The sequence below is a fragment of the Hyperolius riggenbachi genome, chromosome 4 (assembly GCF_040937935.1).
Source record: "Hyperolius riggenbachi isolate aHypRig1 chromosome 4, aHypRig1.pri, whole genome shotgun sequence".
Taxonomy (NCBI): domain Eukaryota; kingdom Metazoa; phylum Chordata; class Amphibia; order Anura; family Hyperoliidae; genus Hyperolius; species Hyperolius riggenbachi.
In genome coordinates, this window is record NC_090649.1 from 157,366,726 (window position 1) to 157,390,580 (window position 23,855).

General features: G+C 45.6%; 1 protein-coding gene across 3 annotated transcripts in view; it reads right to left on the reverse strand.

The window, feature by feature from the left end:
* The window catches only part of LEKR1 (leucine, glutamate and lysine rich 1), a 319,504-nt gene that overhangs the window by 213,862 nt on the left and 81,787 nt on the right, over window positions 1–23,855 (reverse strand). For all 3 annotated transcript variants that reach the window (XM_068280847.1, XM_068280848.1, XM_068280846.1), the window contains exon 5: window positions 19,442–19,617. In XM_068280847.1, the coding sequence (XP_068136948.1) occupies window positions 19,442–19,617 (176 nt within the window). The remainder of the gene's footprint in view (window positions 1–19,441; window positions 19,618–23,855) is intronic.

Sequence of the window (23,855 nt, forward strand, 5' to 3'; positions counted from 1 at the left end):
AGAAGGGACAGTTAGGAGCTATGCCTATGTGTGTGCTTGTATGGCTGTGGTACAGACATTACACTATAAGCTACTCTCCAGGGTTGTGTGCACAGTGACTGAAAGTGGAGGTTATCAAGCACAGATGCTCCAGAATCAACATTTTCAACAGCAAATCAAGTTGTTACTTTTCCATCAAATACTGCTATTTTGCAAAGATTTTTTCTGTGTCTTTGCAATACAAAGTATTAGGCTTACCCTGCCATATACAATAAACTTTAGAATGTTATCCTCATTACAGGACAACACTGCACCTCTACTAAAGGCCTCCAATCTACACAAATATTTATTTATTTATTGTATTTATAAAGCGCCAACATATTACGCAGCGCTGGACATTAGTTTAGGTTACAGACAATATTTAGGGGTGACATACAGCAATATGACAATACAGGAATAATAGAAAACCAGATCACACAGCACAGTATGAGTACAAGGTAATGCTTAGTCAGTCACTGGATTGAGCATGGAGATTAGGCAAGTTAGGTTCACTCAGATGCATAGCATGGGTTCACAGTAATGGAGGTGCATGATCAGGTAGGACACAAAAGGAGGAGGACCCTTCCCAAAGGCTTACAATCTAGAGGGAGAGGTAAGGACACGAAAGGTAGGAGACCAGAGTTCAGCTGTGGGTTTAGAGCACTTGTGAGGGGGGGTAGGCCAGAGTGAAAAGGTGAGTTTTGAGGGCTTTCTTGAAGATGTTGAAGGAGGGGGCTGCCTTAATGGGTGGAGGTAGGGAGTTCCATAGTGTTGGAGCAGCTCTTGAGAAGTCCTGGAGGCGTGCATGGGACTGGGTGATGCGAGGGGCGGTTAGGCGAAGTTCATTGGAAGAGCGAAGTGAGCGGCTAGGTGTGTAGCTCTGAGTAAGGCTAGGTCCACACTAGGCACGGTTGCCGGACAGACAGTGCAGGCCGGGATCAGGGGAAGATCAGGGGAAGTACCACCAGACCGCAAACTGATCAAAGTGCATCAGTTTTGCATCAGTTTCCGTTCAGTTTTTTACCCCAAAAAACGGACAGAAAACGTCTCTATCATTAGGAAGGTAGTGGGAGGATTTTTTGGGCCAATAATAGAGTTCAGGCTATCCGTTTTTCATCAGTTGTTGTTGCTATTTTGCCTGGAGTTGCGTTTTCTCATTGCTTTTCACTACCCATCCGTGTATTCGTGGTCCGTAAAAATGCAGCAATTCCGAACCTTCCATTCAGATTTTGAAAACGGGTCCTTGCAAACGCAGACGGATCTGTTTTTTTTCTGGGTGAGGACGTGTAATAGATAGCGGAGATGCCGCCGCAGCGGTGAGCGGCATGGCGGCTGTCTCCGCGTCTCAGCCGGCGGCCTCCGCCGCGCAATTACATGGTGGAGTTTTGCCTGGTCCTTCAGTTGCACATAGACTGAGGGCTGCGCGCGCCAGGTGACAGGACCTTTATGCGAATAGAAGGGGAGTCAGCTGATCGGCCGGTCAGTTGACTCCAGCAGTGCTCCTGATTGGCTGAGTGACTGGGGCGGCGCTGTGGGGCGCTCTCAGTATATATAGGACCTGCCTGTCAGTAGCTCCTCGTCTGCTGTTGCGAATGCTACGTGTTAGCACTCAGACCTTAGTCAGATCCCAAAGTGTGCTAGAACCAGCAGGAGCTGGGGATCCACACTTAGTCAGATTCTGTTGATAGCTAAAGTACTAATTGAATTGTATTATTTGTTATGACCTTCTGCTAGCCTTGACTACTCTTCTGCCTACTGATTCTGTGCTTATGCCTATCTGATCCTGTTGCCGACTCAGCCTGAACACTACTCTGATTTAGCCTTCTGTCTTTGTACCGTATCTGTCCGTTTGTTGCCGAATCTGCTTGTCCGACTCTCCTGCCCTCACCGGTGAGCCTAGTCCCTGGTGAGGGATTCTCTGTACAGCTTAATCACCTGCTCCTCAGGTGACCAGTAGCTGCAGTACAGTCTGAATCACCTGCTCCTCAGGTGACCAGCTGCTGCAGTACAGTCTTAATCACCTGCTCCTCAGGTGATTAGGAGCTGCAGTACAGTCTTGATCTCCTGCCCCTCAAGTGACCACTGGCTGCAGTGCAGTCTGAATCACCCGCTCCACAGGTGATCAGTATACGTGTGCACCACCCGCTCCTCGGGTGAACTGATTACTAGTTCATCTGCATCTCCGGCTTGCTGGAATGCTGATCCCTGTGTTCTATAGAGATATCTCCCTCTACTAGCTCCTCTCGGGAGTTGGTATCTCTATCTGTATTACTGTTGCACCAAACACCTACCATTACATCTGGTTGTCCTGTGTCTCGCTATACTCGCATTATTGGTGATTCTGCAGATCACTACATAATCAGGTATAGCATCTGTATTATTGGGGATACTGCAGATCACCAATAATCAGAAAATCTGTTCTTGCTGACACCAATCGTTACAGAACAGCAGACCAAACATTATGGACGCACTGCCTAGTCAGGTTGAAGTCCTGACCACCGTGATAAACAATCTTACCGGGGTGATCAATACCTAACAGACTCAATGAGAAAAATCAGAGGCGCCAATAGAGTAAAAATGTACCAATTAAAACCAAATTAAAATTGTGGGTGGCAGTGGTGGACCTGCCCACCTCCAACAAAAAGAACCACTACAATGGTTGACAATATAAATTTGGCAATATAAATTTAATAAATTTAGTACTCCAACAATAACAATTAGTTTGCAACGCGTTTCACGGGACCCAAGCCCGCTTCCTCAGGCAAAATACATACAATCAGGAGCAGCTGAAACAACAACAAGAAGGGATGGGGGGGGGGGGGGAAAGGGGGGGGGGGAAGGGAACATAAAAAAAGGGGGGGGGGAACTCGTAAACCTTTAGAAGAAGAAAAATAATAAAATACAACAAAAAAATTGAAAAATTCAATACAGCAAAAAATTACTCATTTTTGGACCAAAAGTAGAGGTCCATACATCAAAAATGCATCTAAATATATACATATATACATATGCAACGTATAAAGCTTGGCTCTGGAATTGGTCTATCTTGAAGACCTCTGGATGATAGAACTCAAGAAGTCTATATCCTATGGTGAAAAAATATATATATCGGGCCGTATATGGGGTCTCTTAGGTGAGATAATTGGTTAAGTGAAGGATCAGGGGATTGGGATGAGGGCGGGGCAAGGGTGCGGACTATGGTGGCATAAAGGTGAGGATGGGGTGAGAATGCGGGCTCCAGGGGTGTCTGTATAAAAATTCCCCGTGGGGGGGGGCAGGTGTTAAGGGGGTTATTGGTATTTGAGGGGGGAGGTACAACGGGGGAGGGGCAATGAGGAGACCCTCATAAGGATCAACCTTATCCAGCATAATTATGTTATAACCTACACCTGAAGCCACACGTATGTACCTCTTAATGTCAGTATCTTTAAAATACGTTCGTTATTGGCAGAGCTCCAGGTTAGGTTAACATTTGCACATATAAACATATAGAAATACGTTCACTATTCACAGAGCTCTAGGTTAGGTTACCTCCCTTTAAGGGAGGTAACTATACATTTTTCAAGTTGTAGTTCTTGTTCGTTAACTGTGATGATTGGTATATCCTCATCCTGGGTGATAATGGATGTCCTGTTTTTTTCACTCTTTTTCAGTGCAAAATGCCTCTTTAAAGTAAGTTTGCGGACAAATGCATTAAGGTCTGTGTATAATTCGCTAAGCTGGGCTGTGTTTGTAGGGCAGAAAGATAAGCCCTTGCCTAACAATTTGATTTCATTTTCCTTAAGTATGTAATTGGACAAGTTAAAAATGGATTTGGTGCCCTTCTCGATGCTTGGGGCTAGACTCTGTTCCTTTTTTCCTCTGCCCCTCCCCCTTGATCCTCTTTTTCGGTGCTTTGAAATGGGCGTTTTCGGATGCTTTTGGGCTGTAAGATCATATGGGATGCTTTCGGGCTGGGGAGTTGTGTGTGTAGCGCATCTGGTGGGTGAGTTGTGAGGGTAGGGGGAAGCTCTAAAAAAGATTCCGATTGTTCACTCAGACTCTCTGACAGAGGGTGGTTGCAATTGGATGACAGTGGTGGATCTTGTTCCGAGCTGTTCAGATCAATTTGGGATGGCGGGGGCGTGTTATCCTGAGTGTTATAAATACTGAATTGGGTGAGGTTCTCCCCTATTTCTTCTTGGTGATCATTGGTGAGGGAATTATGGGTTGTTGTGTTTAGGTGTGACTCTATTTTAGTATCTACTTTGGTTATGAGTGAGTCCAAACTGGTGTAGCTTCCGTTTTTGGCAATATCGATATTCGTAGAGTGATTTGGTACAAGTTCAATGGGTTGGGTTGACTCAGTGCTGGAAATGTTTGTGGACACATATGGTGGATTAATTGTGTGTCTGAAAAGAGTGGGAGGTGGTGGTCCTTTTGTAAATTTATATTTTGGTGAGGTGCCGCTCGTATTAGAGAGAGTATATAGCAGCTGGCGTGGCGCCCATCCGCAGCAGAGGCGCCACGCTAGTACAGACTACTACTCGGGTAAGAATCATTTAAGTTTAATTTCATTCTGTTACCTATATATGTTGAGCCTATGCCTATTACCTATACATGTTGAACAAAGTTGAGGGGCACCTATGTCTAACCACCAGGGATATAGGGGGGCAGATTAAAATAGTGTGATATGCAAATGTTAACCTAGCCTGGATGTGCAAATGTTAACCTTACCTGATGTGCAAATGTTAACCTAACCTAGAGCTCTGTGAATAGTGAACGTATTTCTATATGTTTATATGTGCAAATGTTAACCTAACCTGGAGCTCTGCCAATAACGAACGTATTTTAAAGATACTGACATTAAGAGGTACATACGTGTGGCTTCAGGTGTAGGTTATAACATAATTATGCTGGATAAGGTTGATCCTTATGAGGGTCTCCTCATTGCCCCTCCCCCGTTGTACCTCCCCCCTCAAATACCAATAACCCCCTTAACACCTGCCCCCCCCCCCCCCCCAGACACCCCTGGAGCCCGCATTCTCACCCCATCCTCACCTTTATGCCACCATAGTCAGCACCCTTGCCCCGCCCTCATCCCAATCCCCTGATCCTTCACTTAACCAATTATCTCACCTAAGAGACCCCATATACGGCCCGATATATATATTTTTTCACCATAGGATATAGACTTCTTGAGTTCTATCATCCAGAGGTCTTCAAGATAGACCAATTCCAGAGCCAAGCTTTATACGTTGCATATGTATATATGTATATATTTAGATGCATTTTTGATGTATGGACCTCTACTTTTGGTCCAAAAATGAGTAACTTTTTGCTGTATTGAATTTTTCAATTTTTTTGTTGTATTTTATTATTTTTCTTCTTCTAAAGGTTTACGAGTTCCCCCCCCCCTTTTTTTATGTTCCCTTTTTCCCCCCCCCCCCCCCCCCCCCCCCCCCCCATCCCTTCTTGTTGTTGTTTCAGCTGCTCCTGATTGTATGTATTTTGCCTGAGGAAGCGGGCTTGGGTCCCGTGAAACGCGTTGCAAACTAATTGTTATTGTTGGAGTACTAAATTTATTAAATTTATATTGCCAAATTTATATTGTCAACCATTGTAGTGGTTCTTTTTGTTGGAGGTGGGCAGGTCCACCACTGCCACCCACAATTTTAATTTGGTTTTAATTGGTACATTTTTACTCTATTGGCGCCTCTGATTTTTCTCATTACGTGATATCCACTTGGTGGATGGGTGTGGACACCCCCCTCTTTTTTCTTCTACGCAGAGAGCGACTCTTTTTAACCTGAGCGGGGACAGGTTCAATCTCCCCGTCTGTGATACTAGTGGTTGCCTGGTCCGGCAACCTACACTTGTGAGTATAACTTACTATTTTTACCCATACGATTATCAAACTTACAATAATACACTATTGGGGGCTCTCGATTTTCCCTTTCTTCTTCTTCTACCCAACAGACTCAGACCACTCAACTGTCTGGGACAGTACAGGTACTTCAAACGACTATTGATACAGTGCGATCCCCTTCAGTCACGGACCTTCGTATGTCCGTACCCGAAAAGTTTTCTGGGCATAGATCTGACTTTCAGAATTTCAGAAACCGTGTGCTATCCTATTTTGAGCTGTGGCCAAATCTGTCAGGATCTGAGAACCAGAGGGTAACCTTTATAAAGACCCTTTTGTCAGGAGATTCACAAACATGGGCATATAGTCTTCACACAGGGCATGAGGCATTATCCTCATTTCAGGAGTTTTTTAAGGCTATGGCCGTTATATACAATGATCCAGATATTGCTATCACGGCTGAGAGGAAACTAAAGACTCTCAGGCAGGGTTGTAATCCAGTGGAGGTTTATGTCGCAGAATTTAGGAGGTGGGCTGTATCAGCTAGATGGGGAACGTATGCTTTATTAGACTGTTTCCTGTCAGGACTATCCGATGCAGTTTCTGATTTGATGTTAGGTCATCCTGAGCCTAAATCTCTAGACGAAGCAATTTCTTTGGCGGTGCGGGTTGATCGCCGCCTTCGCTATCAAAGACAAACCCATGGGAGAAAAGCTGTAAGATCTGTTTTCTACGCCTCTTCTCCACCCTCGTCACCTCAGGACGAACCGATGCAAATCGGTCAGTCTAGGTTAACACAAGTGGAGAAGAATCGCAGAAGGTCAGAAAGACTCTGTCTATACTGTGCTGAGGAGGATCTAATTGTCCAGAATTGCCCTAAAAAGTAGGGAAACGCTGCCGCCTAGGTGTAGTCAGAGGTAATACCCTAGGCGAGCCGTGTTTACCTCTAGATAATAACCGTTTACTCCTCCCTTGCTCCATTACCTGGGAGGGTCGGGCCACGGCCACAGAAGCATTCGTGTACACTGCAGCTAATTTTATAGATTATGACTTTGTCAAAAAATTGGGGATTCCCTTACTTCCTTTAGACCGTCAGATTTTAATCACAGCGGTAGATGACTCTCTGTTACAGTGTAGACAGCCTCTCTCCCAGACCCCCTTATTGTTGTGTAATATAGGGGTTCTACATAAGGAGAAACTACAGTTCTTTGTCCTGCAAATGGCAACCACTACCATAATCCTTGGTATGCCTTGGTTGCAACTACACTCCCCTCAGATTCAGGGCTTCAGGTCAGCTACAGAGCTGGTCAGCCCATTGTCATCATCATTGTTTGGAGAAAGTTGCTGTTTGTGCCACAAAGGTTCAGGTGAAAGGGGTGCCAGTGCAGTACGCAGAATTTTCTGACGTGTTTTGTCCAAAATCAGCAGAGAAACTCCCGCCACACCGGAGCTTCGACTGTCCCATAGAGTTAAGATCAGGTTGTATGCCCCCTAGAGGCCATCTCTATAATCTGTCGGGGCCAGAGAAGCTGGCTATGCAGGAATACATTAAAGAAAATTTGGCCAAGGGCTTTATCCATCCTTCCCGGTCACCAGCAGGGGCTGGGTTCTTTTTTGTACAGAAAAAGGACGGTGGGCTTCGACCTTGTATTGACTATTGGGGTTTAAATAAGATCACAGTGAAAAATCGCTATCCACTGCCTTTGATTGACGATTTGTTTGCTCAGGTGACTAATGCCAGTATCTTCTCTAAGCTAGACCTACGAGGAGCATACAACCTGGTACGCATTAGGGACGGTGGTGAATGGAAGACGGCATTCAACACGCCCGATAGGCACTACGAGTATCTGGTCATGCCCTTCGGGTTGTGTAATGCTCCTACGGTCTTCCAGGAGTTGATCAATGAAGTCTTTAGGGAAGTTTTGGGAAAATTCGTGCTAGTGTATCTGGATGATATACTTATTTTCTCACCCAATCTAACAGAACATCAGAAACATGTAAAGTTCGTTTTAAGAAAATTGAGGCAGAACTCGTTGTATGCGAAGTTAGAGAAATGCCTCTTTGAAGTCACTAAGGTCCCTTTTTTGGGATATATAATTTCCACTTCAGGTCTCTCCATGGATCCTGAAAAAGTCTCTGCTGTACTGGAGTGGCCTCAACCTGTAGGATTGAAGGCACTCCAAAGATTTCTTGGCTTCGCCAATTACTACAGGAAGTTTATCAAAGGGTTTTCTTCTGTAGTGTCACCCCTCACCAACCTTACCAAGAAGGGGGCTGACACCTACCATTGGACAGTAGAGGCACAGTCTGCCTTCGCTACGTTGAAAAAGTTATTTTGTTCTGCTCCCATTTGGAGACACGTGGATGTCACCTTCCCCTTCATTGTTGAGGTGGATGCATCGTAGATTGGGGTTGGGGCTGTGCTGTCTCAACGCTCTGGCCTTCAAGGCAAGCTACATCCCTGTGCCTTCTTTTCTCGTAGGTTCTCTCCAGCCGAGAGGAACTACGATATTGGCAATAGGGAGCTCTTGGTCATTATGTCAGCCTTTGAAGAATGGCGCCATTGGCTGGAAGGGGCAGAACATACGATCACGGTCTATACTGATCATAACAATTTGGAGTACATCGAAGGGGCCAAAAGACTTAGCCCCCGACAGGCTCGCTGTTCCTTGTTCTTTTCAAGGTTCAGATTTGTCATTACGTATACCCCGGGACGTAAGAATGTCAAAGCAGATGCATTATCTAGGTGTTTTGAGCCCGAGACAGTTCAGCCATCAACCCCTGAGACCATCTTACCTCAAGGACTGGTGGTGGCAGCCACGGAAACCTGGGAAGACTGGGCGCTTACCCTAGGGCCTTACCAGCAAGATATTCCAGAAGGGAAGCCCGAGGGGGTTCTGTTTGTGCCACTTACTTTTTGCCTATAACTCTTGCAATTGTTCCACGCCCATAAGAATGCAGGGCATCCTGGGTCTGCTCGAACTCAGGACCTACTGGCCAGATGTGTATGGTGGCCTTCGTTGGCTCTTGATTGCAAAGAGTTTGTGAGAGAGTGCTCTGTGTGTGCCAGAAATAAGCCCTCTCATCAAGCACCAGTAGGTACGCTACAACCTTTACCGGTGCCAAATGAACCATGGACTCACTTGTCTATGGACTTTATAGGAGAACTCCCCAGGTCTGAGGGCAAGTCGGTCATCTGGGTGGTAATTGATAGGTTCAGTAAAATGGCTAATTTTGTCCCTCTGAAGGGACTCCCCTTGGCCCAGGAATTGGCTGATCTCTTCATCCAGCACATTTTCCGGCTGCATGGCATTCCAGAGAATGTGGTGTCAGATAGGGGAGTCCAGTTTATGTCTAAATTCTGGAGAGCCTTTTGCCACCAGCTCGGTATGGACCTGTCATTTTCATCAGGCTACCACCCACAGACCAATGGACAGACCGAAAGAGTTAACCAGTCCTTGGAGCAATTTCTCAGGTGTTATGTGGCCGATGCGCAGTCAGATTGGGTAAAGTTCCTGCCATTTGCGGAATTTGCGCATAATAATCTGAAGAGTTCCTCTTCAGGTTTTTCTCCTTTCCAGGTGGTTTCGGGGAGATCTCCCAAATTCTCTCCTATACCAGTGGCATCTTCCCCTTTTCCGGCTCTAAAGGATTGGCAAAGGGCATTGAAGGAAATTTGGGTGCTTGGAAAAAGGAATCTGGGAAAAGCCTTCCAGATGCAGAAAAATCAGGCAGATAAAAGGCGTTCTGTTGAGTGGAAGTTTTCCCCAGGAGACATGGTGTGGGTGTCTACTCGGCATCTGGCGTTAAAGCAACCATCACCTAAATTAGGACCCAGATTTGTAGGCCCATACCCTGTGACCAGAAAGATTAATGACGTGACATATGTGATTGATCTCCCAGCCAGCATGAGAGGTGTGAGATCATTTCATGTTTCTTTGTTGAAGCCAGCTGTGCATGTGGACTCCTCCCCCCCCCCCCCCCCCGTGATGATTGACGTCCTACCTGAGTATGAGATCGAGAAGATTTTAGATTCTCGATTAGTGCAGAATTCTGTACAGTACATTGTCCATTGGAAGGGGTATGGCCTGGAGGAGAGAACTTGGGTTCCGGATTGCCGCATGCATGCCGAGGATCTAAAGAAAGAGTTTCATGAGTTACACCCTGAAAAGCCGTGTAAGAAGTGTCCGGGGTCCACTCCTCAGGGGGGGGGGGGGGTACTGTAATAGATAGCGGAGATGCCGCCGCAGCGGTGAGCGGCATGGTGGCTGTCTCCGCGTCTCAGCCGGTGGCCTCCGCCGCGCAATTACATGGTGGAGTTTTGCCTGGTCCTTCAGTTGCACATAGACTGAGGGCTGCGCGCGCCAGGTGACAGGACCTTTATACGAATAGAAGGGGAGTCAGCTGATTGGCCGGTCAGCTGACTCCAGCGGTGCTCCTGATTGGCTGAGTGACTGGGGCGGCGCTGTGGGGCGCTCTCAGTATATATAGGACCTGCCTGTCAGTAGCTCCTTGTCTGCTGTTGCAAATGCTACGTGTTAGCATTCAGACCTTAGTCAGATCCCAAAGTGTGCTAGAACCAGCAGGAGCTGGGGATGCACACTTAGTCAGATTCTGTTGATAGCTAAAGTACTAATTGAATTGTATTATTTGTTATGACCTTCTGCTAGCCTTGACTACTCTTCTGCCTACTGATTCTGTGATTCTGCCTATCTGATCCTGTTGCCGACTCAGCCTGAACACTACTTTGATTTAGCCTTCTGTCTTTGTACCGTATCTGTCTGTTTGTTGCCGAATCTGCTTGTCTGACTCTCCTGCCCTCACCAGTGAGCCTAGTCCCTGGTGAGGGATTCTCTGTACAGCTTAAAGGGGAACTTCAGCCTAAACAAACATACTGTCATTAAGTTACATTAGTTATGTTAATTAGAATAGATAGGTAATATAATCTCTTACCCACCCTGTTTTAAAAGAACAGGCAAATGTTTGTGATTCATGGGGGCTGCCATCTTTGTCATGGGGGCAGCCATCTTTTTGGTTGAAAGGAGGTGACAAGGAGCAGGAGACACAGTTCCAACTGTCCTGTGTCCTGATTACCCCTCCCATCTGCACACGCTAGGCTTCAAATGTCAAATTCAAAATGTAAAAAAATCCCATCATGCTTTGCACAGCATCAGGGGAAAAAAGCCCGGGCAGTTTTCTTCTGTGCAGCTAAAAATGAAGCTTGTATAAGAGAAACAAAGTTCTGATGCTGTGAAACTGTTAAAGAAACACCAAGCCTTTTCAGTGCTGCGGAGTCGATTTTTAGTCCGGAGGTTCACTTTAATCACCTGCTCCTCAGGTGACCAGTAGCTGCAGTACAGTCTGAATCACCTGCTCCTCAGGTGACCAGTAGCTGCAGTACAGTCTTAATCACCTGCTCCTCAGGTGATTAGGAGCTGCAGTACAGTCTTGATCTCCTGCCCCTCAAGTGACCACTGGCTGCAGTGCAGTCTGAATCACCCGCTCCACGGGTGATCAGTATACGTTGTCTTACTGTGCACCACCCGCTCCTCGGGTGAACTGATTACTAGTTCATCTGCATCTCCGGCTTTCTGGAATGCTGATCCCTGTGTTCTATAGAGATATCTCCCTCTACTAGCTCCTCTGGGGAGTTGGTATCTCTATCTGTATTACTGTTGCACCAAACACCTATCATTACATCTGGTTGTCCTGTGTCTCGCTATATTCGCATTATTGGTGATTCTGCAGATCACTACATAATCAGGTATAGCATCTGTATTACTGGTGATACTGCAGATCACCAATAATCAGAAAATCTGTTCTTGCTGACACCAATCGTTACAGGACGGCTGCTATTTTTAACATTAGTATCCGGTACTCAGTTTTTCATCAGGGCTGAAAAACGCAGCCACGGATACGTTTCCGGACCTAGTGTGGACTAGCTCTAAGATAGGAAATGTAGGTTGGACAGGTTTTGTGGACAGATTTATAGGTCAGACACAGTATCTTGAATCTGATTCTGGACTGGATAGGAAGCCAGTGGCGGTATTCAAGGAGGGGATCCGCCGAGGTGGAGCGATGGGAGCAGTGGATAATTCTGGCTGCCGCATGCATGATGGACTGCAGTGGGGCTGTTCGGGTCATAGGAAGACCAGACAGCAGGGCATTGCAGTAGTCAAGGTGGGAAATTATGAGGGCAAGGATGAGGAGTTTGGTGGTGGCAGAGGTCAGAAAAGGGCGAATCTTACCAATGTTACGAAGGTGGAAGTTTCAGGACTTTGTGAGGTTTTGGATGTGGGGAGTGAAGGAGAGTGCGGAGTCCAGGGTGACACCCAGGCAGCGGGCTTGAGAGATAGCATTACATATGGAGCTACAAGGTGATGGCTGCTGACACGGATGCAATGAGCCCATGGCCACCCTTTACTATCACACAGCATGAGCTATGCTGCTACCAGGGGGTTCAAGTCATCTACTTAGATATGTAATCAAGATGCACTATATAATTTTAATTAGTCATAAGCCTTTGTTTGTGATAATAGGCAATGTCAATTACAATAGTGAAGAAAACCAAAGGTAAAGAGCCCTGATCATCCAACAGCACTGTCCTGATATATATGAATTTGCTATATACAGTATGTGCTTTGCTAAGATGAATGTATAGTTGTGGCACCTTCATACGACTGTTATACACTGTCCTGTGCTGCACATGTGTATCTGATGGGACTATATTTCAGATGGGGGCCACAGTCAGGTGGTCCTAAAATGATTATGCAATGGGGCCATGTTAAGCATAGTTTTTGTTTACCTAATCATTGCTAAAGGGGTGGGTCAAAAAAGGGTGCATTCCTAAGGGGAGGGGTGCTTTAATATAGTGAGGGTCATTTAAAAACACTAGATTAGTTATTTATCAATAAAAATACATGATAACATTTTATGCGTGCGAACAATTGGAAATGAAACGCTTGAACCGCTTTTATACATGTGTAATGCATTTCCTCATGACTGTGTTCATAAGCATGATGGTTACTAAGAATGAATCATCTACATGGTGGATGGAAGCATCTGTATCAGTCTGTACCTTTACAAACAAAGCCAACAAAGCTGTGTATTCTGTGTATGGTCTGTAAACATATCAATGGATACAAATGCACTCTGTCAACCTACAGACTTTAGAATCGTGATGCTCTCCATTCACTGTGCACAACATACAGCTGTAGAAAGCTGTATTCACTGTACTCTACACAGTCGTACATTGTAGCATTGAACTGCAGGTACAAAATCTATAGATTATGAGAACTGAATTCAGCACGACTTCCATATACTCTACATTATGTAATATAAGCTTTAGTATGGTACAAAGCAAAAGGAAGCAGCAGAATAGCAAAACTCCGTGTTTCAGTACACAAAGGGACCCATCTACAGAAAAGAAGCAATCTGATAAAAGCATTTCCTCTTTTTTTGTTCACCCCTTTTGAAAAACTGATTGCAGCTTTTATAACATCAGATTATAGTAGTGAGGAAAAAAATATTTTTCTCTGGCCATCTGGGCTTCAAAAGATGAAGACCTGCAACACTGTATGTACCCTGAGGTTGGTTTTAATGCATGCTCAATGGCATATTCCCTCCTGGGCAGTTAGTATCTCACTGGTATTTCTGTTGATTTGCGCTGCAACGCACTGTGCTCCGTCATTTGCACTACGTGTGGTGCCCATGCACTTCCATTACCTCAAGCACCTTGCGTTAAGAGTGGTTCTTGCTGTGACACACTGTTGCCCTTGAGTCGGGTCCGTAGGTTTACCTTGCTAGTGTAAAATGGGCCTAAAGTGGAGAAACCCTGTCAATTTAATTGAAAGGTGGATAGCAGTAAAAGTGGAGAATGGCAAAATTGCTGAACAGGTATACAAAACAAACTATTCCACTATCCCATTGCCTGTGGTGCTCCTCGCTAGTAAAATGGCAATATCCATGGGTCTTTAAAGCAAACATAAAGTGAAAAATACACAGTTATACACTTACTCTTTCCAAGAACCTCCTACAGTTCAGGATCAATCCCTATAGACTTCATTGACCGCAGTTGTAGACGAGCGTATCCAAACTGGGCATGCACGGACCTTACTTGCACATGCCTAGTCTGGATATGTTTGTCTACAGCTGCACTCATGGCCAGAAGAAACCTATGCGACTAACTGGGTCAAATACGCATTGAGGGACACTGCGCTGGATTGGTGGGCTGTCGGAGTATCTGAGAAAGTACTGAGGTAAATAGCTAACTTTAAAAAAAAAAGTATTCTCTTCAGGATTGCTTTAAAGAGAACCCGAGGTGTGTTTAAAGAATGTTATCTGCATACAGAGGCTGGATCTGCCTATACAGCCCAGCCTCTGTTGCTATCCCAAACCCCACTAAGGTCCCCCTGCACTCTGCAATCCCTCATAAATCACAGCCGTGCTGTGAGGCTGTGTTTACATCTGTAGTGTCAGTCTCAGCTGCTCCCCCGCCTCCTGCATAGCTCCGGTCCCTGCCCCCGTCCCTTCCCTCCAATCAGCAGGGAGGGAAGGGATGCAGGGGGGGACTGGAGTTCTGCAGGAGGCGGGGAGAGCAGCAGACTGACACTATAGAGATAAACACAGCCAGCTCTGACAAGCTGTTTGTCAGCAGCGTGGCTGTGATTTATGAGGGATTGCAGAGTGCAGGGGGACCTTAGGGGGGGGGGGGGTTGGGATAGCAACAGAGGCTGGGCTGTATAGGCAGATCCAGCCTCTGTATGCAGATAATATTCTTCAAACCCACCTCGGGTTCTCTTTAACTGCAGTCAGCACTGAACATCACTTTACATATGAAGCAATCGGCACAAAAGTGACAATAAATAATGGTCATTTTAAAAGTGGCAAAACTAGCAAACTGTCTGTTCAAGCATTTATAATTGGGGCACTTTAAAGATGTTAAGGCTGATATCTAATTATTATTAGATAATGGGCCCAATGCTATCTCTATCATTACATTACACCTGTGACCTGTGGATCCTAATGAGGCTTCCACCATCCTGCTCAGCCAGCCTGATCCAGTGCTGTCACCCCGAAGTACAAATAACAATAACAACACTGGCCCGCCTGTACAGACGCACTAGCGGATTTCTGCTTGGGCTCTGGCGGAAATAGCCGAGCCCAATCGGGTACGCACGGGTGCAGACGGCTTGTGCCTGCGCAAAAGAACGGATCCGATCGGACTCGGCTATTTCTCCCAGAGGCCGGGAAGTGGGATTTTCTCTTTTGGGACTGAATTATGCCCAGTATGCTTTACTAGCGTATTACAGTTATTTGGTAAGTGCAGGGAACAAATGATATTTCCTCATAGCTTCCAATCAAAATTCATCATCTGCTGTTCTTACTGTAATGATCGGATAAACAGTTACGATGCTTTAATGAATTTTACAGATTACAATTTTTCTTGGCACTGTTGTATTCATTATTCCAGCCATAGAAACAGAGATTTGTTTCATGCTGATATTGAATCATTTTTCATTTCAGAGCAGTTATCGCTTAAAATGATTTAGCTGCAAATATTACCAAACAGTAATTCAACAACTCTTGAAGCATTGGTTTCTATTTCCATTTCCTAGAAGAAATGTAAATGCATGTTATTGCTCATGCAGCTTTTACAACAAATGGACTCGAGACCAGTCAGGAAAGATAAGAACACAAACAATCTACAATCAACTAAACAGTTCAATCACAACTCTATAAGCACTTCTGAATTTGCTATGTACACTGTGTAGCTTTGATATTGGTATTAATGGAAAACAGGAACTAAGAGAAGATTGGGTTACATTCCCATGTTTGGGGTGTCCCTCATTTAACAATACAAAAGGTATATCTCTTTTCATCCACATGAGGGAAAGAAAATACAATTAAAGGAAGATATATTTGCAATTCTAATCAATTGCAATACTGTATGCAGTTTATTTTTCCTATGTGTGGAAAACAATACAAAAACTTAAAGTGTACACTGATCAAACATCGGGTACCAAAAGAAATACTTTCCTAATTCCACATCATCCTCCGATCCTCTGTCGCCAAATGCTGATCACAGAAGATTACCAGCTAGGATGGTCGGTAATCACATCTCTTCAGGCACAAGCACGGCCATACTGAGACCGGGTAAGTATAGCCACACCTGCTCAGTAAGCCAGATCCTCTGTGTATGGGCTGCTCCATGCTATTGTGCAGGCTTTGTCAGAGCCTCTGTGCATGGGTGGCTCCATGCTATTGTGCAGGCTTTGTCAGAGCCTCTGTGCATGGGCAGCTGCATGCTATTGTGCAGGCTTTCTCAGCGCCTCTGTGCATGGGCGGCTCCATGCAATTGTGCAGGCTTTGTCAGAGCCTCTGTGCATGGGCAGCTGCATGCTATTGTGCAGGCTTTGTAAGAGCCTCTGTGCATGTGTGGCTCCATGCTATTGTGCAGGCTTTGTCAGAGCCTCTGTGCATGGGCAGTTGCATGCTATTGTGCAGGCTTTGTAAGAGCCTCTGTGCATGTGTGGCTCCATGCTATTGTGCAGGCTTTGTCAGAGCCTCTGTGCATGGGCAGCTGCATGCTATTGTGCAGGCTTTGTAAGAGCCTCTGTGCATGTGTGGCTCCATGCTATTGTGCAGGCTTTGTCAGAGCCTCTGTGCATGGGCAGTTGCATGCTATTGTGCAGGCTTTGTCAGAGCCTCTGTGCATGGGTGGCTCCATGCTAGTGTGCAGGCTTTGTAAGAGCCTCTGTGCATGGGTGGCTCCATGCTATTGTGCAGGCTTTGTCAGAGCCTCTGTGCATGGGTGGCTCCATGCTAGTGTGCAGGCTTTGTCAGAGCCTCTGTGCATGGGTGGCTCCATGCTATTGTGCAGGCTTTGTCAGAGCCTCTGTGCATGGGTGGCTCCATGCTAGTGTGCAGGCTTTGTCAGAGCCTCTGTGCAGGGCAGATCCATGCTAATGTGCAGGCTTTGTCAGAGCCTCTGTGCATGGGCGGATCCATGCTAATGTGCAGGCTTTGTCAGAGCCTCGGTGCATGGGTGGCTCCATGCTAGTGTGCAGGCTTTGTCAGAGCCTCTGTGCATGGGCAGCTGCATGCTATTGTGCAGGCTTTCTCAGCACCTCTGTGCATGGGCGGCTCCATGCAATTGTGCAGGCTTTGTCAGAGCCTCTGTGCATGGGCAGCTGCATGCTATTGTGCAAGCTTTGTAAGAGCCTCTGTGCATGGGTGGCTCCATGCTATTGTGCAGGCTTTGTCAGCGCCTCTGTGCATGGGCGGCTCCATGCAATTGTGCAGGCTTTGTCAGAGCCTCTGTGCATGGGTGGCTCCATGCTAGTCTGCAGACTTTATCAGAGCCTCTGTGCATGGGCGGATCCATGCTAGTGTGCAGGCTTTGTCAGAGCCTCTGTGCATGGGTGGATCCATGCTAATGTGCACTGCTTTGTCAGAGCCTCTGCGCATGGGCAGCTCCATGCTATTGTGCAGGCTTTGTCAGCGCCTCTGTGCATGGGCAGCTCCATGCTATTGTGCAGGCTTTGTCAGAGCCTCTGTGCATGGGTGGCTCCATGCTAGTGTGCAGGCTTTGTCAGAGCCTCTGTGCATGGGTGGCTCCATGCTATTGTGCAGGCTTTGTCAGAGCCTCTGTGCATGGGTGGCTCCATGCTAGTGTGCAGGCTTTGTCAGAGCCTCTGTGCATGGGTGGCTCCATGCTAGTGTGCAGGCTTTGTCAGAGCCTCTGTGCATGGGTGGCTCCATGCTAGTGTGCAGGCTTTGTCAGAGCCTCTGTGCATGGGCGGATCCATGCTAGTGTGCAGGCTTTGTCAGAGCCTTTGTGCATGGGTGGCTCCATGCTAGTGTGCAGGCTTTGTCAGCGCCTCTGTGCATGGGCAGCTCCATGCTATTGTGCAGGCACATAAACTTTTGGGTTTACTGTACAGCTTTATCACACTCTTACTAGCAGTACATGCAAATTGTATGCAGGATTTCTACCCATTGTGCTTTTATTGAATATATATATATATATATATATATATTGTATACATATATATAGTATACATATATATATATATATATACTGTATATATGTGTTATAGCTAGTGCAATATGATATATGTTCCTGGCCACTCTCTGCCTTATAACTAGTGCAATTTGTTGACGAGTTTGGTTGAAGGGTTGCAAGCTGCTCTGTAATTCTGACTTACCTGCTCTAGCTCCTTCCATTGTGTATAGTCAGACCCCCTGTACCCTAGCACTCATTCTGTCACCAGCAAGCAAGTGCAGAGACAAGCTGGTCTGGCTCTCTCCCCTTCTTTCTGCAGCCACTCTGCAATCCTCCAGTTACGTCTGTGGTGGTGCCGATGGCTCTGACCAGGACTTCAGAGAAGCAGACAAGGTCGAGACGGAGGATAGCAGAGTGGCTGCAGATAAAAGAGAACCACATCAGTGTCCCTGCACTTGCTTGTTGTCATTGGGGCAGAATGGGTGTTGGAACATTGGATCTGTACACACTGGAATCTGGCTGCTATGTCTGAGAAAGGAGGGAGAGCAGGAGCACTGTGAGTAGTCTGGCCACATGTTCTGAAGGGGGAACGAAGGTTGTGTTCATCACCTCTCCTCCAGCTTCCTCTGGGGTCAGGGGTTGTCGCCTGCCATACGCATGCCGACTTAAAGTGTACCTGAACTCTTGCACGGGACTGAATAAATACATAGAGAATTGCACCCTGTATGTATCTAGAGAGTTTAGCCTGTTTAATCCCCCATCATTTGTGTCTAATCACAAGTTGTAATCTGATCTCCCCCTTGTGTCACATGACTGCCTATGGCAGAGAAGGCAGATAAGGCCATTTGAAAGCACAAGAGGTTAACATTATGTCTGCTTCAATGAATCAGGAAGTAAAATAGTGCAGATTTATTTTAGGATTTGTATCAGGTGTAACAAAGAAATGTTCTTTTGTTTAAAGGTTATTATGCTGTTGCGTATCTTTTAGAGCAGAGAGAACATTCTGAGTTCAGGTCCGCTTTAAAGGGAGCCTGAGAAGGCACAATATAAAAAATGTAGACATACCTGGGGCTTCCTTCAGCCCCCTTCAGCCTGATTCATCTCTCGCCGCTGTCCTCCACCTTCTGGATCCTCTGTAAGGACTCCTGTAAGTTCAGCCAGTAGGGGCTTACTGCGCATTCGTGGGTTGGCTGCGCGTGGCCCCTGTTGCGCTCCCGTGGCTGAAAGCGTTCAGCACCTGTGCAGTACTACTGAACAGACACTGGCCCCGACTGGCCGAACTTACGGGAGTCCTTAAGAATGATCAAGAAGGTGGTGGACGGCGGCGAGGGACAGATCAGGCTGAAGGGGGCTGGAGGAAGCCCCAGGTATATATACATTTTTTCTATTGCAGCATCTCAGGTACACTTTAAGTCAGTCATGTGTACGATGTTTTTCTCTCTGAATCTTATAAAATGAGTAACTATATAGTATCCTGATTCCAGACCTTCTGACCATCTTATAATAAAAGAGACTTTATGCTCATTATGCCGGTGACAAGGGACTTTATGCTCATTATCTCGATGACAAACCTGCAGAATGGCTTTTCAAGGATTCTTCTGTTCTATCACTAATATCTCTTCTGAATGTAATCCACTCTGAAATAAAGGCACCAACTTCTTCTTTAATAGCTTTCTGTTCCGCCTGAAAACGCCTCAGCACATCCAAAGTCTTCTTCAAGCTCTCTTCCTGTTTAGAGGTCTTCTCCCTGCAAGGAAATTCCAATCATTTGTATTTCATAGCCAACTCTGTGCTGCATCCTTTCACTTTTTCGTTGATATATTTCTTACCACCTTTATCTGTGGTCTGAACTGCAACATGAATCCAAATTTTGGTGAAAAAAACATACTTAGAATGACATTATGTGCAGAAATAAATCACAAATTATATTATTTAACTCTTCTACATTGGCATTGTCCTGCTCTAACTTATATCTACTGACAAGTTAATAGCAGCTTTAAAGCCCTGTCTCGGCCTCACATTATTTTAATGCATATGATAGTAAAATGATCTGGCTGGCTCTGGCAGTACAATTCCCTACTGAAATGATGATGCAGTATCACTGGATGGAAGCTGTATACACCCCCCCCCCCCAATCCTATCATTACCCGCATGATGGGAGGGGCATCAGCAGTCTCTCCCTGCAAGCACAGATCGCCTGATGTTTACCACCTACTCCCCTGCTGGTAAGGATCAACTCACTGATGCCAGGACTGCAACAGAAGAGTCTCATAATGATAAGCCCTGGCCATAAAGGAGATAATCTGTCAGCAGCATAGGGAGGAACACCCACTTTGCTGCTAGCTCCATGCTTGATGAAGGGAGCTCTGGGTCACATGACTAACTTTTCCAAAGGGAATTTATCTGGAACAGCTGCCTCAAATGCAAAAATTGCATGAGTTATGAGATAGTCCCTTACCTTTACTCATGCACTTAAAATTCAATCAAACAATCACAACAGTGCAGTGCGGTGCTGTACAGATGCATCACTAGTCTCCAGACTAGTGACAAATCTGTTACTATGGGGGGGGGGCAACAACAGAGCTGCTTCCTAACGGGGTGGGGGGGAGTGAGAAGAACAATGCGTTTGGAGGTCGCTTGGATGTTGGAGATCACAAAAGATCTAGCATGAGGGATTGTTAGCAGACGTTAGTCAGGCAGCCGCTGTATACATGCTGGATTCACTGTAGATTCTCTATCAAGGCAATCTTTATCGTCCACCATGGCTGAGTACAATCTAGAGTGTGTAGCTTAAGTTAACCTTTTAACTGCCTTGGCTATACTTGGGCTGCCTCCCTAAGGCTAATGCAGAGCAGGGCAGGGAGCACTTGATATTTACAAGATACAGCTGCAGCACCGGCTATCTGCTTCCACCACAGAGCGGCGCTGTAATGTAATGGGGACCTGAAGAAGTATGTCCTCTTCCACGACTAAGCAGTGAGGCATCGCCGACAACCTCCTCCGGGTCCCAATCACGTCATACCATGTGATCTGGACCCAGAGGATGATGTCAGCATTACAGCACCGCTCAGTAGTGGAAGAGGACAGACAATCCTTTAAGAGCCAACCCTGCATCCAGACCAGGCAAATATCAAACCCTCCCTGCGCTGCTATGCCTTGGGCTGGGGAAGGCGAATAATTAAGTGGCGCTGCAGCGCACATTAATAAAAACGGTATATATTAACTATTTGTATAAAAGGTTAAGAAGAATCAATCAACTGCAATTGTTTTAGCTCAAACGTAATTGTTGCATCAAATAATTTACACCCAATCAAACCTAAAAGATAATTTTACATTCAAATGATCACTTTACATTCATTTGCAAATGTTTCAACATATATTATTAATAAGTTTGCATTAAAATCCATACATGTGGCCAGCATTAGTCTTTCATTTTCAGCCCATCCTTTGTCCCAATGTCAGGGACAGGATAAAGCATGCGGGACAATGCAAGGAAGGGAGGATGAAAACTTATCCCCACTTATAAATGTTCACGTTTTTTAATAAGCTGGAATTTTATTTTTAAACAAACTCTTTATAGAACACTGAAACAGGGATCAGTGAAAGAGAGCGGCAGAAAAATGCATTCATTTGGCAGGCGTCCAGATGTAGGATCTATCATATGGCATCCAGATGAAGTCATGTTTCATGTGATCCGTTCTGGCCTGCTTCTGACACAGGTCCTTATCTCTATTTCATGTAAAGCACTTGAGGAGTCATAGCCATCTGCCACTCCCTTATTTATGGAAGTACGCTGTGCGTACTGATAGGATGGTCACCATCAAAAACATATGTGAGCTTTTACTCCTTGAGTCCCGCTTACTTGTGTCATCTTAGCAGGGGAGAAGAAAAAAGTGCAAGGTTTTTAATAACACAAATGTTGATGGATCAAAGTAGCTGCAGACAACGTAAGAATGAGATCTGCCAAGATAGCAGAAGAAAAATGAACTACTGTCCTGCTTTTCATGTGTGTGATTGCAGCAGTGCATAGAGCTACCACAGGATATGGATCACTGTACCGCAGCTGTCACTTCACTTCTGACAGCCTACAACGCAGAAAAATGCAATCAACTGTGCCCAGGCATTCAGATTCACACATACAGAGAAAAGGTCAAGCCAATTCTTTTCAAAAGAATTACAGGAATTTTATGAAAAATCATTTTTAAAGGAGTACTGTACTCTTAAAAACAAAAAGAGTTCAACTTAACTGGGGCTTCTATCACAGCCCCCCCCCCCCCCCCCCCGACGTCCTGTGCCCACACTGGGACAAAATGATCTTCCGGTCCCCGCCGCAGCTTACTTTCAGTTTTTGTGACTTGCCAGGAGCCCTCTGTGTCAACGGGAGTGAGGACTGCTGGAGTTGTTTGCGACATTAAAGCGGCAAAATAACAAAATAACAGAAGTGAGATACGGCGGGGATCGGAGCACCAGGTAAGTTGAACTCATTTTTTTAAGGTTAAAGTACGAAAGTCAAACATTTAATCTGCATATACTTGTTCACGGTCTATGGCTAAAAGTGTTATGGTTCATACACACTTGAGATAAAAGTCTTTGGAAAAGGCAAGATCGCAGACCAATTTTACCCCCTTCCATGTAGTATGAGAGCCATACTCTACAGTCTATTCTATGGAGCTGCACTCCCCATCAGATAAAATCTTTGCAAGATGCTGCACACAAAGATGCCCGTACACAATCAAAAGATCATTATCTGCAAAAGATCTGTTCCTGCAAAAGATCCATTCCTGCAAAATGCATTCATAGTCTGAGATCTGCAGATCCTCATATACACCTTGTTTAACAGACATTCATCTGCAGATCAGATCCACCAGGATGGATTTTCAGATCTGCAGTTGATTCCTAGATATGCAGATGAAGTCTGTTAAACAAGGTGTGTATGATGATCTGCAGATATCATAGACTATGAATGCATTTTGCAGGAATGGATCTTTTGCAGGAACAGATCTTTTGCAGATAATGATCTTTTGAGTGTGTACATGGGATTGTTGACCGCGAAACGCGTTGCGATTTTATGGAGCTGTGAATAAATTGTTTATTTTTTACTCTGCATTTGAGTATATGTCCACTACCAGAGGGAGGTAAGTCCACCTCGACTTCCCTCTTTTTATCATTTTTAGAACATTGTTTTACTCTGCTTGGCGCCTCTGTTCCTACATATTACAGCACGATTAAGTCCACCCCTGGTGGAGGGGTTCTTTCCCCATTTTCCTATCTACAGAGAGCGACTTTTATACCTGAGTGGGGTCAGGTACTAATACTCCCCATCTGCCTGTCAAGTGGTTACCTGATGGTAACCCACCTTTGTGAGTATAAGAACCTTTGACTTTACATTATATATTGAGCTTACCAGACAATATTGCACTATTGGGCTCTTGGTGTCCTCTGTTTTGTTTTTACAAATAGAATAGACTGTGTAGAGTATGGCTCTCATACTACATGGAATGGGGTAAAATTGGTCTGTGATCTTTCATTTTCCAAAGACTTTTATCTCAAGTGTGTATGAAGCATTAGAGGGAGAGAATCAGCAGGATAGCCAGGCAATTTGCATGGTTTAAAGGAAATAAATATGTCAGCCTCCATTTCCCTCTCACTTCAGGTGTCTTTTAACCTCTTGACGACCAGCTAACGCCGATTGGCGTAAACTGGTCGTCTGTGGGTTACCATGGAAACGCATGTCAGTTCACGGAGGGTGTCTCCGTGAACAGCCGGAGAGCCGCCGATAGCGGCTCGCCGGCAAAATGTAAACAGGCGGGGAAGAAATCCCCGCTGTTTACATCATACGGCGCTGCTGCGCAGCAGCACCGTAAGTCAGATCGGCGATCCCCGGCCTCTGATTGGCCGGGGATCGCCGCCATATGATAGGCTGAAGCCTATCCCACAATGCGCAGGACGGTTATCCGTCCTGCGCAGCCCAGCAAGGGAGAGGGA